Source organism: Trichomycterus rosablanca, chromosome 8 (genome assembly GCF_030014385.1).
Source record: "Trichomycterus rosablanca isolate fTriRos1 chromosome 8, fTriRos1.hap1, whole genome shotgun sequence".
Lineage (NCBI taxonomy): Eukaryota > Metazoa > Chordata > Actinopteri > Siluriformes > Trichomycteridae > Trichomycterus > Trichomycterus rosablanca.
Window position 1 is genome coordinate 23789818 of NC_085995.1, and position 15657 is coordinate 23805474.

At 41.9% G+C, this 15657-nt stretch overlaps 1 protein-coding gene across 1 annotated transcript in view; it reads right to left on the bottom strand.

The window, feature by feature from the left end:
• slit3 (slit homolog 3 (Drosophila)) overlaps window positions 1-7656 on the bottom strand; it is an 88765-nt gene extending 81109 nt beyond the window's left edge. Inside the window, exons 1-3 of the mRNA XM_062999639.1 lie at window positions 7631-7656; window positions 7284-7355; window positions 3-166 (exon numbers count right to left, since the gene is read on the bottom strand). Of these exons, the coding sequence (XP_062855709.1) occupies window positions 3-166; window positions 7284-7355; window positions 7631-7656 (262 nt within the window). The remainder of the gene's footprint in view (window positions 1-2; window positions 167-7283; window positions 7356-7630) is intronic.
• Between the last annotated feature and the right edge of the window lie 8001 nt (window positions 7657-15657).

Here is a 15657-nt window from a genome sequence, read left to right on the forward strand (position 1 = left end):
ACCTGCACAGACGAAGTCTCGCTTTTGCACATCAGGAACGTTGAGTCCTCTCATGTGGGCGGGTGACATACACTGAGTAAAGGGGGCCAACCCTCTTCTGTGGCGCAGCCAGTCAGAGAGCCAGGACAGGTGGCAGTCACAGTGCAGGTTGTTGGAGTGCAGACGCCTGCGGAAAAAATAAAAACCAGAGTATTTAAGTAAAACACCTGAAAGAAAAAAACATAGTGTCTAAGTAAAGTTAAGCCTATAAGAGCTTCTAGAACAACAACGACCTTGGTATAGGTTCTATACTTGGGAACGTTACTGGACACCTGACCATGTGTTGGACATCCCATTTAAAAAACAAATCGTATTACAATGAGAGTGACCTCTGTGATCTTTTTAGTTTTGACAACCAGTCAACCAGACAGCCAGTCTTGAGAAGGCTTCTTACAAAACTCTGTAGTATGTCTGGGCACTATTGTTCGCCAAGAAAATCTCAATTGATGTTCCAGTTCATTCCAGATCTGTGGCTTGAGGTCAGGGCTCTGTGCAGGCCACTGGAGTTTCTTTAAATTTTCTTCATGTCTTTATAGATATTGCTTGTGCAAAGGGGCACAGTCATGCTGGAACAGAAAAGGACATTTCCTAAACTGTTGCATATATAGGTGAAAGCATAATTTTACATTTAAATTTTCAGCATTTAGCAGATGCTTTTATCCAAAGCAGTACTGTGACCAATTAAGGGTTAAGGGCCCTGCTCAAAGGCCCAACAGTGGCAACCTGGCAGTGGTGGGGCTTGAAGCCGTGACCTTTTGATTACTAGCCCAGTACCTTAACCACTAGGCTACAACTGCCCTTTGTAGCTTCCTTTATATAATTTTTATTTATATAATTTATTTATTACAACTGTTAGCAACTGTTGTGGCTGAAACACATAAATTAAATAAATTGGACAGTCCCAATACTTGTGTCCATATAGTGTAACTCCATGTGCTGTGATGATGGTTGTGGAAAGGCTATTACTGTGAAGACCATAGCAGAGGATTTACATCATTCTTATTGTTGTCAAATCATTTATTGACCCCTAATGCCCTGTGCCCAATGGTCTGTCAAACTGATCAGGTGATCAGTCAGAATAGCTTAATGTTCAGATTTGCAAAGGCCCTTTCCTTCCCCCTTATGAGACATGAAGGAGACATAATCCCATGTCAGCTAAATGCCCAACTTGTTTTACATTAAGGGTCATGCATTCAGGCCTGTTCTGTTCTTATGGTATACAAACATGAACTTTAAGGACTAAAAACAAGTCCAGAACATTAATAAGCACCATAAAAAAGCACTCAAATCCTTTTCTTTTTTCATAGGCCACAATGAAGGGTAGAATGTTCATTGCTTGAATATTTAATGGAATGTAAATGTCTGAAAGTAGATGAATTGTTATATTTATTTACTTATTTACTTTTTTATTAACTTATAAAATTTATAACATATATTTGTCATTGGACTGGAGAACAGAAAGTCAGAGTAAGACAGACAGAAAAACTTAGATAGACAAGCAGACAAATAACTGACAGCCAAACACATAAATAAGGCAGAAAAACAGACACAAAAATTTACGATATGACCAAAAATATTTGCAACCCATTCTGATTATTGAGGTGTTTCAGTCACATCTATTGTTAACAGCTAAATAAAATCAATTATTTAAATGAAATTAAATTACATTCCCTGAACTTTCTAGTTTCCGGAACTCCAGTGACCTGCACATAGCCCTGACCTCAACCCCCTTCATCACCTTGGACATGTTTTTAGAATTGGTCATTCAACAAACTCATCAGGAGTCCAAATACTTTTAGTCATATAGCGTAGATTAACAGGTGGATGGCCATCAGAAAGACGGACAAAGATATACAGAGGTAAAAAATTCTAAACTATAATTTAAATAAAGTGAATATATATTGAATATATTGATATGTGAACTGCCTGAGTGGAGATTATTATTTTCCACGCCCATCTCACCGGTAAATGAGAGATCAGTGAGTAGTGTGGAATAATGACTGTAATAAAGTCCTCTAGTGCTGAACACAGACACCAGGCCCCCTGTTTTCATTACCAGTTCATTTTGAGTGGAATATCCTCCCTTTGCCTGTCACTGTATTCACCAAGAGTATTATGCTGTCAAACACAGTCATGGACAATTTTGTATCTCCAATTCACCTTGCCTGCATGTCTTTGGACTGTGGGAGGAAACCGGAGCTCCCGGAGGAAACCCTGCATGCACCTGCAGGAATCAAAGTTGGGACCTTCTTGCTGTGAGGAGACAGTGCTAACCACTGAGCCACCATCTAATTCTGTTAGTTTAGAACTTTGAACTTGATGCCTGCAACACACTCAAAAAGCTGAGAAAGAGGCAAGTTTACCACTGCGTAACGTCACCTTTTCTTTTAATTTGACTGCTCAACAGCCCATAGTCGCCAATGTCAGAATCTTCTCTTCATGATGCACCATACATTTTCAATAGAAGACAGATCTGGAAAATTTTTAAGCTGAGCATTGGGCGATCCGATTCCAAGGTCATATGGTTATGACTAGAGATGGGACGATCGATCGGCTACGAATCGGTATCGGCCGATTTTTAATCAAAATATGCTATCGGCGATATTTCCTAAAAGTAGCCGATCCGATCGTGTGATATATAAAGACCATGTTAAGTTAACAGCTCAGTGGATTGATCCAGACTTTGAGCTACGAAGCACCAACCATCACATCACCATTCATCAACAATCGTACAGAAACCATCGTGAAAGCTCTTACGATGTAATTTTGCTGATTGTAATATTTACTTTAAAAAGATCATTCAACCCGGTCACATCTGAGTCGATTCTATCAGCACGTTATATAAACTCGTGGTTCACTTTGGTAAATCGTAAGCGGTTCTTACTTGTGATGTAGATGAGAACAGAAAACGTTACAGAGCCAATCCGAGGCAAAAGTTTATTCATTACCAAATTCGTTAGTTCAGGATCATCTGCTGAACTTTTAGAAAACTTTTAGCTCCTTAGACGGAACGAGTCTGACTCGGTTACAGATCTGTGGTAATAGCAGTTTAATGAAGCTTTTTAATGTAAGAGAGTCACACAGAATGTTCTGTAATAGCTGGTGTTTATTTAAAACCACGACATTTAATTAATAACAGTAAACACGGAGAGATAACTGAGAAGAGAAACTTACGCTTCACATAAAAACGAATCAACTCATGAATCACTTATAGCGATACTGTGAACTCTGCATCTCTGTAACTGCGTCTCTTCTAAAGGCACGCACACACGCACGCACACACGCGCTGCTCCGGTTTATCTTTACTGTGAGGCTCTTTTTAAGTTTATTTACTGCTAATCCCCCCCCCCCCCCCGATCGGAATCGGCTATCGGCCGATGTCCCTGAAAGGAGATCGGAATCGGTGCCAAAAACCCCGATCGGTCCATCTCTAGTTATGACCATCACGGTCAAATAACGGTATATTATAATATTTAGGAGGTTTCCAGCCTTGGCCTTTATACACCAGGATTTCCTGTGACTCCCTGAATCTTCACATATACACCGATCAGCCATAAAATTAAAACCACCTCCTTGATTCTACACTCACTGTCCATTTTATCAGCTCCACTTACCATATAGGAGCACTTAGATCAGGGGTGTCAAACTCATTTTCACCGAGGGCCACATCAGCATTATGGTGGCCCTCGAAGGGCCGACTAACGTATCCTGCTGTGATTGCAGTCACATTGCTGTTTTTCTTGGAGGCTGAATTCTGCATTTATATTGTTCTACTTTACCACAGACACGGCCTCATAACACAAGAGACGCACCGGTTTCTCTTCCTGAAGCACAAACTTGTTTTCACTTTCATTAAATTTCCTCCTTATGCTTAATTTTCTTAATTATCTTCTTGTACATTTTAGGATCATGTGTAAATATGTGTAACATCATCTACTGGCAGGCTGTGTCACTTTGCAGGTCACAAAATCAGCCTGCATTTTGAAAGATGCAGCTTATTTATTTATTTATTTATTTATTAGATTTTACAGTGTATTTTTAAGACAATCATTCTGCCCTCACTAATAGTTTATCCCCCTTTCTCAGCTAGACTGACAGTCAGACAGACAGACAGCTCCCTTTAGAATACAGTCGGTTTATTTGCTCCCCAGCTGTGTGCATCAGAATGAAGTAAAAATACAAACAATAAAAACAATAAAGAACTTAATACAGTAAAAGCACACAGCTGTAGTCAAGTGTAACATCTGGTACAATATGCGATTTAACCAAACGTAAAATAACGAGTTAAAATTGTGTGTAAAGATACTAATTGCTATAGTAACGTAACAACAGTATTTAATTACGGTAAATTTGTAACTAAAACGCTGTGATATACTCACTAAACATTTACTAACAACTGAGAATAAACGCCACTACTTAGATGATGCTTGGGTATTATATTGCAATATAATTATTTGTATTTATTTATTATTGTTTACATTACTGACTACGCTACCCCGCGTTCTTTTGCCGTAAAAGTCACATGGCTTCTTAGCGAAGGTTAAAGTTAGTTGCCATGACTACGATGTCACGTTGTCTCTTAAAGGCGCAGGAGCGCATTAAATTATAAGCGCGTCTCTGTAACGACTCGAACCCTCACAAAGTCATTTAAGCTCTCGCGGGCCGGATCAAATGATGCGGCGGGCCGGATCTGGCCCGCGGGCCGTGAGTTTGACACCCCTGACTTAGATGGACTACAGTCAGTAATTATAGAACTACTATTTTTCTGCATGCTTTGTTAGCCTCCTTTCATGCTGTCCTTCAATGGTCAGGACTCTCCCAGGACCACCACAGAGCAGGTATTATTTGGGTGGTGGATCAATCTTAGCACTGCAGTGACACTGACATGGTGGTTGTGTGTTAGTGTGTGTTGTGCTGGTATAAGTGGATCAGACACAGAAATGCTGCTGGAGTTTTTAAAACACCTCACTGTCACTGCTGGACTAAGAATAGTCCACCAACCAAAAATATCCAGCCAACAGCGCCCCATGGGCAGTGTCCTGTGACCACTGATGAAGGTCTAGAAGATGACCAACTCAAACAGCAGCAATAGATGAGCGATCGTCTCTGACTTTACATCTACAAGGTGGACCAACTAGGTAGGAGTGTCTAATAGAGTGGACAGTGAGTGGACACAGTATTTAAAAACTCCAGTAGCGCTGCTGTGTCTGATCCACTCATACCAGCACAACACACACTAACACACCACCACCATGTCAGTGTCACTGGTGTTAATGGTGCACTGACCATTAAAGAACAGCATGAAAGGGGGCTAACAAAGCATGCAGAGAAACAGATGGACTACAGTCAGTAATTGTAGAACTACAAAGTGCTACTATATGATAAGTGGAGCTGATAAAATGGACAGTGAGTGTAGAAACAAGGAGGTGGTTTTAATGTTATGGCTGATCAGTGTATATTTTACATATATTATGGTCTGTATATGGCAAAAGACCTTGCACTATTTAGACACTTTGCAGAGACGACACAGATCATTCAAAATCTTGGAGCACTCCAAAATCATGGGTTTGATATTTGCAAATCCCAAAATAAGGACATGCATATCTGTCCAGCATTAGATAATAAACCATAGCTTTATTATAATATTGTATCATAAAGACAATGAAAGAAATGGGATCGGCAGAAATGGCAGCTGTATTTCTGGCAACGCTGCAGTTTTGTGAAGGTCTATAGCAATATGGCAGCATTACCGATGCAGTCAAGCGGGTTAATATCTACCTCTTTGGGCCATTATGTTTCAGAAATCGGAACAGGAAGTCCAAAACGAGTGGCGTCAGCAAATCAGAGGAGCTCTCGAACACGGGCTCTTGAGGAGCTTTTCCTATTATAAATCTATTTTACAGCTTCCCGTGGATGCAGATTAATTCCGTATAAGCAGGATTACAGAGATATAGGACAGCACACATTTCGATGATTCAAGGTGGTCTGAGGGTGGGGTGGAGTGATTCGAGTGTTTTTTCTGAGCCCAAACAAAAGAGAAGCCCAGTACACCTAGCCTATTGACCAGCCTCTACAGAAAATGACTACTCGCCTAACAGTGGGAGTCTTCCAGCTCTTTTATTTGGCCGAGTTATTGAATAGTGAGCACCAGGGGTGATATCATTTGATCTAATTGAATGGTTGCTGCACCAAGAGAGTGAGATGGGAGCAGCGGTGCGGAGGACAAAGTGGGTGAAGGGACAAGAGGTAGGGAATAAGGGAGATTGAGGTAAGCCAAACTATTCCATCAGAGCCCCAGAGCTATCCTTCCTTTCTACTAAAGGGATTACAAAGAGCTCTAAACATTTGATTTAATAAGTTGGTTTTTTTTTTTTGCGAGCAAACAAATTCAATAGCGAGATCTGAGGGATATTAAAGGCTAAAAATTCGATACGAGGGTACTGGGCAGCAGGGGAAACCTTGCTGCAGATAATTCAATACAGCTTAGGGAGAGGAGCGTCAGCAAATTCGATCTGTTCGTGAGGGGGCGAGCCTGTCTGCCTTCTTGACGGATGGGCCCATAGCCAAACTGGATAAATGCAGAGGTGGCTATTTAAGACCAGGTCTTCTAAGGGAGGGAGGGAGGGAGGGTTGTGGCCAAAGCTTTTTAATAAATGCCTAAAACAAGTTCAGGAGATGCTCCAAAATGCTCTCGTAGGGTTCCTGCCATCAATGCCAAAAAGTCAGAGCACTATTCGAGACAACCGCTCTTATTTACGTCTCTCCCAGACCTCGGTGTTACACCCCATCCAAATCGTGAAGAAATCCACCCTGATTCTATGCTAGCACAGACGTGGGCACACGTGGGATCCACACAGGCATGGTTCGGTCTTTATTTGGATCGATTGTGGTTCACGTCTGACAGCACAAAGGCAGCGCAGTGACATTGGCTTGTACGAGAGCCATATTGCCAGAATTGGCAAACACTGTGACGCCTGAACAAACATACGTCTGGGAATCACACATTCAGAAAGACGAGCTTGGGGCTTCCCACCGAGCAGCAAACCTCAGAGCACAGAGGAAATTCATGATTGAAATAAATTTTGTATAGACGGGGGTTTTTTCTGTGTGTACCACAAGGGTTTGTATATTCTGTGGTGCATTTAAGAAGAAACTGTTGGCAAAACAAACTTTTAAGGTCCTAAAGATTTAAACAATATGAGCCGGCATGCAGTTGATCTATTAGATTAGATTAAAGTACTTACAGAGTGCGCAGCTTGGGCATGTGGTTGAAGCTGGACAGTGGGATAAGGGTGATGTTGTTGTTGTTGAGAGTGCTGAAAAGGAAAAGAGAGATAAAAAAGATCAGACGTTTGTATTGATTCAGAGAGTTTCACATAAAGACTGAATAGTGCAGATTTATAGCAAAGATACCAGGGCAGAGTTGTTGTATATCTCTATTGATAACACCTAATGGATTGGTCCTGCTTAGATAAAACCACAAGTAGGTTGGAATTGTTCCATTTTCTATTTGAATTTTTTGAAAACTATTATTACAAGAGCTGTAGTTGCAAGTATGTTGTAATCATCATTTATTCATTGTCTGTTTTACCACCGCTCTATCCCATTCAGAGTCATGTGGGTATGCTGTAATCTAACTTGATCTAACACTGATCAACCATAACATTAAAACCACCTTGTTTCTACACACACTGTCCATTTTATCAGCTCCACTTACCACACAGAAGCACTTTGTAGTTCTACAATTACTGACTGTAGTCCATCTATTTCTCTACATACTTTATTTACCCTGCTTTCACCCTGTTCTTCAATGATCAGGACCCCCACAGGACCTCCACAGAGAAGGTATTATTTAGGTGGTGAATGATTCTCAGCACTGCAATGACACTGACATGGTGGTGGTGTGTTAGTGTGTGTTGTGCTGGTATGAGTGGATCAGACACAGCAGCGCTGCTGGAGTTTTTAAATACTGTGTCCACTCACTGTCCACTCTATTAGACACTCCTACCTAGTTGGTCCACCTTGTAGATGAAAAGTCAGAGACGATCGCTCATCTACAGGGTGGGCCATTTATATGGATACACCTAAATAAAATGGGAATGGTTGAATGAATTAACTTCCTGTTTGTGGCACATTAGTATATGGGAGGGGAAAAACTTTTCAAGATGGGTGGTGACCATGCCGGCCATTTTGAAGTCGGCCATTTTGGATCCAACTTTAGTTTTTTCAATGGGAAGAGGGTTATATGACACATCAAACTTATTGAGAATTTCACAAGAAAAACAATGGTGTGCTTGGTTTTAACGTAACTTTATTCTTTCATGAGTTATTTACAAGTTTCTCTTTGTTTACAGCCATTGACATGTCGCAGAGGTTAACACGTGAGGAGCGGATAGAAATTGTGTTGATGTCTGGTGAACGCAGTACCCGGGTCATTGCAGCAGATTTCAATGCAAGACACCCTGCGAGACCACCCATCTCCCATGCTACAGTTAGCAAACTGCTTGCCAAGTTTCGTGAAACTGGTTCAGTGTTGGATTTGCCAAAATGTGGACGCATGAAAACTGTCACTAATGAAGAAACATCAGTGGCTGTCCTAGCTTCATTCAGCAAGAGCCCACAGCGTAGCACTCGCCGCATGTCACTGGAGAGTGGCATCAGTCGAACATCCCTTCGGCGGATATTAGCTACTCACAAATGGCACCCTTACAAACTCCAGCTGCTGCAGCATCTCAACGAGGATGACCCAGATCGGCGCACTGAATTTGCAGAATGGGCAAAACAAAAATTGGAACAGGACCCTCAGTTTACACAGAACATTTTGTTCAGTGATGAGGCAAACTTTTATGTGAATGGTGAAGTTAAAAAACAAAACCACCGCTATTGGTCTGACACTAACCCACATTGGATAGATCCCTCCAAGACTGTTGGAACACAAAAATTGATGGTATGGTGTGGTATATGGGGTACAAAGATAGTGGGGCCATTCTTCATCAATGGAAACCTCAAGGCCACTGGATATTTGAAATTGCTACATGATGATGTGTTTCCCTCTCTATGCACTGAAGCTGGCACGTTCCCTGAGTTTTTCCAGCAAGATGGTGCACCACCACATTATGGGTGTCAGGTCCGAGCATTCCTAGATGAACAGTTTCCTGGAAAGTGGATTGGTCGTCGTGGGCCAGTTGAATGGCCCCCAAGGTCTCCCGATCTGACCCCCTTAGACTTTTATCTTTGGGGTCATCTGAAGGCAATTGTCTATGCTGTGAAGATACGAGATGTGCAGCACCTGAAACTACGGATACTGGAAGCCTGTGCTAGCATTTCTTCTGCGGTGTTGCTATCAGTGTGTGAAGAGTGGGAGAAGAGGGTTGCATTGACAATCCAACACAATGGGCAGCACTTTGAACACATTTTATAAGTGGTCAGAAACTTGTAAATAACTCATGAAAGAATAAAGTTACGTTAAAACCAAGCACACCATTGTTTTTCTTGTGAAATTCTCAATAAGTTTAATGTGTCACATGACCCTCTTCCCATTGAAAAAACTAAAGTTGGATCCAAAATGGCCGACTTCAAAATGGCCGGCATGGTCACCACCCATCTTGAAAAGTTTTTCCCCTCCCATATACTAATGTGCCACAAACAGGAAGTTAATATCACCAACCATTCCCATTTTATTTAGGTGTATCAATATAAATCGCCCACCCTGTATTGCTGCTGTTTGATTTGGTCATCTTCTAGAGCAGTGGTGGGCAAACTACGGCCCGCGGGCCACATGCGGCCCGTTAGGCTGTTTAATCCGGCCCGCTGAGTATTTACAAAACTGTCCTAAAACCGCATTAATTTAAATATTTTTCCTGCACTAAACTTGCGTTTTAATTGATTCCACTAGATGGCGCACACCAGGCGGTTATGTTATGAAATATATAACGTGTCTCACACCGTCATAGGAACATGGATTCTGCTGTTTACCATTTATTATTTTTATTCTTTATAATAATAAACCAGAACCATGTTTTAGGCAAACCAACATCCATAAAGAACATCATGTAATCATGTAACCATAGTGCAACAACATTTTTACATAATTCGAACCTAGGGCGGAAAAACATGAGCCACGCGCTCTGCCCACTGCGCTACTCAAACAGCGGTGTAATGAACAGGCTGTTATGCTGATATCCCTGCGCACACATGGCGTTACTGAGACTAAACGTGAACACTAAGAATAATAACCAAACGCTTTCTAATTCCCACGGTAGCAGCAGTTTCCTTCTGTTTCATACAGATCGCCCCGTCTCTGTCTCATCTGCTGCATTTCTCTATCATTGATAAAAAATACGGAATAAAGTGCGTCCCGTATCAGTTCAATACGGAACGCAGCCTTTAGTTTCCAAATGAGGAAGGATTCCGTATTTTATGGGACGGTTGGCAACCCTACATCACCCCAGCATGATCAAACCACTTCACTGGTTTAAAATGTTACACATAAACCATTAACTTATGTTGAAAGTGCTGCTTTAAAGGCTGAATTGGTTTTGTTTAGACGGCGATACACCAAGTGGAAACAAAGAGAAAAATAATTTTAAAAAATGCATTAAAAAAAAATCACATTCACGCATGTGTAAATGTGCACATAAAAGGATGAGTCTGGTGTTTCATTTATATTCAAAAATTCATCCTTTAATCACGAAAATAAAGGTTTAAACGTGAACTTATATTAGTTCCAAACCCCCGCACCCACCCGGCCCGTCTGTCAATTTTTAAAACCCAGTGTGGCCCTTGAGCCGAAAAGTTTGCCCACCCCTGTTCTAGAGCTTCATCAGTGGTCACAGGACGCTGCCCATGGGGTGCTGTTGGCTGGATATTTTTGGTTGGTGAACTATTCTCAGTCCAGCAGTGACAGTGAAGTGTTTAAAAACTCCAGCAGCGCTGCTGTGTCTTATCCCCTCATACCAGCACAACACACACTAACACACCACCACCATGTCAGTGTCAATGCAGTGCTGAGAATGATCCACCACCTAAATAATACCTGTGGTGGTCCTGACCATTGAAGAACAGCATGAAAGGGGGCTAACAAAGCATGCAGAGAAACAGATGGACTACAGTCAGTAATTGTAGAACTACAAAGTGCTCCTATATGGTAAGTGGAGCTGATAAAATGGACAGTGAGTGTAGAAACAAGGAGGTGGTTTTAATGTTATGGCTGATCGGTGTATATATTAAAGTAACAAAGCTTTCAGCTCTGCCTCAATATGAAGATATTATCTCTAATGTAAACCCCAAAAATCCAAGTCTAATTTCGAGTAATTCAGCGCTCCACTGGTCTGAGCTGTTAACACTGTCATTCCCGGCACTGTTGTGGTGCACAAAACGCATGATGGGTGTGTGTCCACTGCACCGTGTAATCAGCTTTGGAACAAGATCATCAACGATGTGCACAGCTGTAAACATGGCTGCCGGGCTTTTGTGTTTCCTGCCAAATACAGCAGCCCTCCATATTAGCCTTCGTTAGCTGCCCTAATCTTGTAATGGAGCCATTCATTCTCTCTCCACTCGCTCAGCAGAGGAGGACATGGTGTGTCTGGGTCTTCTCAATCCAGACTATAATGGTTCGCCCTGACTGGGCTGGTGAAATGGCGCAGCTTCTCAGAGTTCAGTCATTGTTTAAGGGTTTAATGATTGAAGCCCCTGGAAGGAGCTTGGTTTTACAGTCCAGGCCTGCAGGCTGGGAAGCGGTGCGGCTGGGAGCTCGACGCCAGTGCAGCGCGAGAGCAGATCCGCTAAGCTTGCGCTTTTCACTCGCAAGCAGCTAAATCAACCTAACCCTCCCTTTAAATAAGACGGAAAGATGTAAATGACCACAGGATAATATGTTTCAATGTTTCTCAGATTGGACTCATAACTCAGACGGTGGAAAATCCCTGTCCCCAATAACAATGAACAGTGCTGCCTTAACAGGGAATAATTGCCAAAAAGAGAGAAACAAGAAAGAATGGTCTCCAAAACATAACATTCCTGTGGAATTTTAATGACAATCTTGGCATTTAGTTTGGGCGGGCACAGTGGGGGAACACTTTATTAAGATGGAGAAACAGAAAGAAAAAAGTTCTAAATGGCATAGAAAATGATTGTTATTCCAGTAAATTATTACCCGCTGGGAGCAGGAATCACCCTTTGTGAGGAAACGGAGGAACTCAATCCTCTCGTTAAGGATTCTAAGCCTCAGATCCTGTCCAGAGCTCCAGAGGATCTAGTCTATCCTGAGGAGGAAAACCCGTAACACCAAGCCATATGTAAAAGAAGTCTGGATTTGGCTCAGGAAGGACCTGCACTTGCAGTCACTGGCATGAGTCCATCTCAGGGTAATCGATCGAGGTGAGCAGAAATACTCCCCCTTCAGTGTGTCCAATTGCCCAATTGCATCATGCTTCCTCTCCGCCTATGCCGATCCCTGCTCTGACCGAGGAGATCGAAGCTAACCCACGCTCCCTCCGTCACGTGAGCAGCAAGCCGCATGCATCTTATCACCCGCACATTGACGAGTGTTGCGCCACCTAGCGTTGTGTACGGAGAGACAAACCCTAAGAGCACTCTTTCCTCATCTGTGTAGGCGCCTCTAATCAGCCAGCAGAGGTCGTAACCGCACCATTCTGACAGAGAGAGACCCATATCTGGGTTTTAGTCCCGCCCATCTGAACAATCGTTGTTCATGTAGCCGCCCAGCCCAAGACGGCAAGGCAGAGCTGAGATTCAATACGATGTATTCGAGATCCAGCCCTGGTTGCAGCGTGTGTTTTTACCACTGCACCACCTGAGTGGCTCATACAGAGGATGTTTTAAGGGCTTGGACTAAACACACCTATAGCGCAGAGGGATACGCAGCCAGAATAGCAATATGGCAAAAACAATAAGAACCCTCTGAACAGCTTGTGTCAACAGAGGTAGTGCTGTCCAGCTCATCCATATTTTAAATGGCCTATAAAAAGATCAGGGTAAAAATAAGACATGGATTTTGTGCTTCTAAACAGAATTGGAATAGATTAACTCTTGACCGCAAAACTGAGTCAGAAGCAGAACTATGACCAAAGGCAGGTATCACCTATCCGTTTAAATGGCCGGTGGTTTATCCACTGTCCACCACAGAGATCATATTGCATAAACCTCTATAGGCATTCATTTACAGAAAATGCAATACCAAGCTGATCAAGATCTGGGCGTCTGTGCAAATGTGGTATAAATATTGTTTATGATCTGTTTATTTTTAGTAAGTGCTTTATCATGGTCAGAGTTCTGATGCATTTGATACCTTTTCTGGGAACACTGCAATCCAGCAATACATTGTGGACAGTTCAATCCCAGAGCATTACACTTCCTTCTTTACATATGGGTAAAATTAGGAGCAGCTAACAGACCTACCCACATTTTTAAAGGGGTGGAAAGGAACACAGTGGACATGCCAAACTACACAGACACCAAGGTGATTATTATTATTTTTTTTAAATGCATTTTCTCCCCATTTTCCTCCCGATTTAGCGCACTCAATTTTGTCTTCTGCTGCTGAGAGATACCAGATTGCATCCGAGGAGAGCACGTCGCTGTACACGCCTCTTCTCGCCCCTGCATTCCGCACAGGCGTCTCTTCCGCCAGTCAGGGTCCTTACACAGCGTATGAAGACCCACCCACTCACACATAGTCCGGTCCCCACCCTAGTATCTGCTGCAGGCACTGCCAATTATGCCCGCCAGATGGCGCCCAGCCGACAGGTGGCAACACCAAGTTTCAAACCGAGGAGTTCGGAAACTCCGTGCTGTCAAGGTGAATTAAGTTGATACCTGATATCGCTTTTTATGCAATGTAGTTCTTCTACGTATATTTCATCGTCACAGTGTCTTGTTTCCCACCAATGAGAAAATTAAAACTACCAGGTTCAGGCAAGCTAACCTAAATTATATAGCAGACCTCCATTTTTCACAAACTGTCCAAAGTGACTAAGGATAGAAGTCATGCAGATATCTTCTGGGCAGTTGTTCATGGAGGATGCTAGGCTACAAATTCAGTATTTTTCATCTCAAATTAGCCACTGCTACATGCTCTCCATTGGCTTCCAGTAGTTACCAACATTATATTTGATATACTGATGCTTACACGTATGCTTTAAGCCATAAGCATGGCTTCTTCAGACCCAAGGAAGACAAGTATTACAAAACTGTTACTGTACTGCCACTGGTGTGGTAAAAACTAAATTTCCTGGCAGTACACACAGCTGAGACTTTTGATGTCGTAGACCAATGCAGAGAGACTAAAAAGCATACCATTTAGTATTTAGTACATGTCTTTTAGCAGAAAAAACATGTACTAAGTGACCTTGTGCTTAGTTCTCTTATAGGAAACACTGTTTCAGGATGTATAGAATTGAAGTATATGAAGCACTTTTAAGTCACTCTGCACAATGCTGCAAAGATAACACACCCTGAGCTCAGTATTATATTCTGAAGCTTCTGAGGCTGTAAAAAAAATCAATGGCATCTGCTGCACCACTGTGTCACCTTAAGTGTTTTTTAAATTTTTGTTTTAATGATAAATATGTGACAAAAATTCCTTGTGTACTTTATTATAAATTAACATAGAACAATCACTAAGTCTATGATGTCACTCTACAACATGGATTCAAGCTCAAAATTAAGTCAACATTGTCTCCTAATAAAATACGATGTAGCTTAAGAGTGCAACTTAATTACAGAGTAGCAACTTAAATGACTTAATTTAGACTGTTACTGACATGACAGTCAATGGGACTGAGTAGTTATTAGCGTATTTTTCCCATAATCTTTCAATGACACTGGGACTCTCTCGATGGGCCACCTGTCATTCTTGGACCCTTTTTTTCAGTTTCACTTCTTGTATGTGTCATGAAAGCTTATATGCAGTCCCAGAAAGTCTGAAGTCTCAAGTGCTCTCAGCATTCCTGTAGCCCCTCATTAGTGGAGCTCGGAGAGGACCCTGGGTACTTCCCTTTTTAAGTGAAATAAGAGAACGGCCTTGTGTGGAGGTTGCCGGGTTAAATAGGGACTCGGAGGACGAAAAGAAGGAAAGAAAGAATAATAGAGACAGAGCACTGTAAGCTATTTCTTTTCGGCTAACCTAGATGAACAAGACGGCCAACAAACCCCTGACATAAGCAATTGGGATTGTAGCTATCTGATAACCAGGTATCTGGTCATTAATAACCTAACAATTCAATTCATTAAATTGAATTTTTAATCAAATTAACATTGGGGACGTAAATTGTTTTATACTAAGGCACCATAATGGCCATGATGTTTTATTAAAAAGACAGCTAAGAAATTACATTTTCTTAATTATCTTTAATTACTAATTTATAAGAACAGCATGGTGGTGGAGCTGGTGGGTGCTGCATAGTAATATGGCTCCTGGGAACTCGGGCTTAATACATGCCTCTGGCCTTCCCTTGTCTGATTTTCATTTTTTTTTTAAAACACTTGCAAGACTTGCAAAGATGGCTTCTCTACATCACTCCTAACACAGAAAAACAGTAACCAATGCCGAGAATCAAATACTGAACTCAAGAACTGAAAGGCATAATTACATTT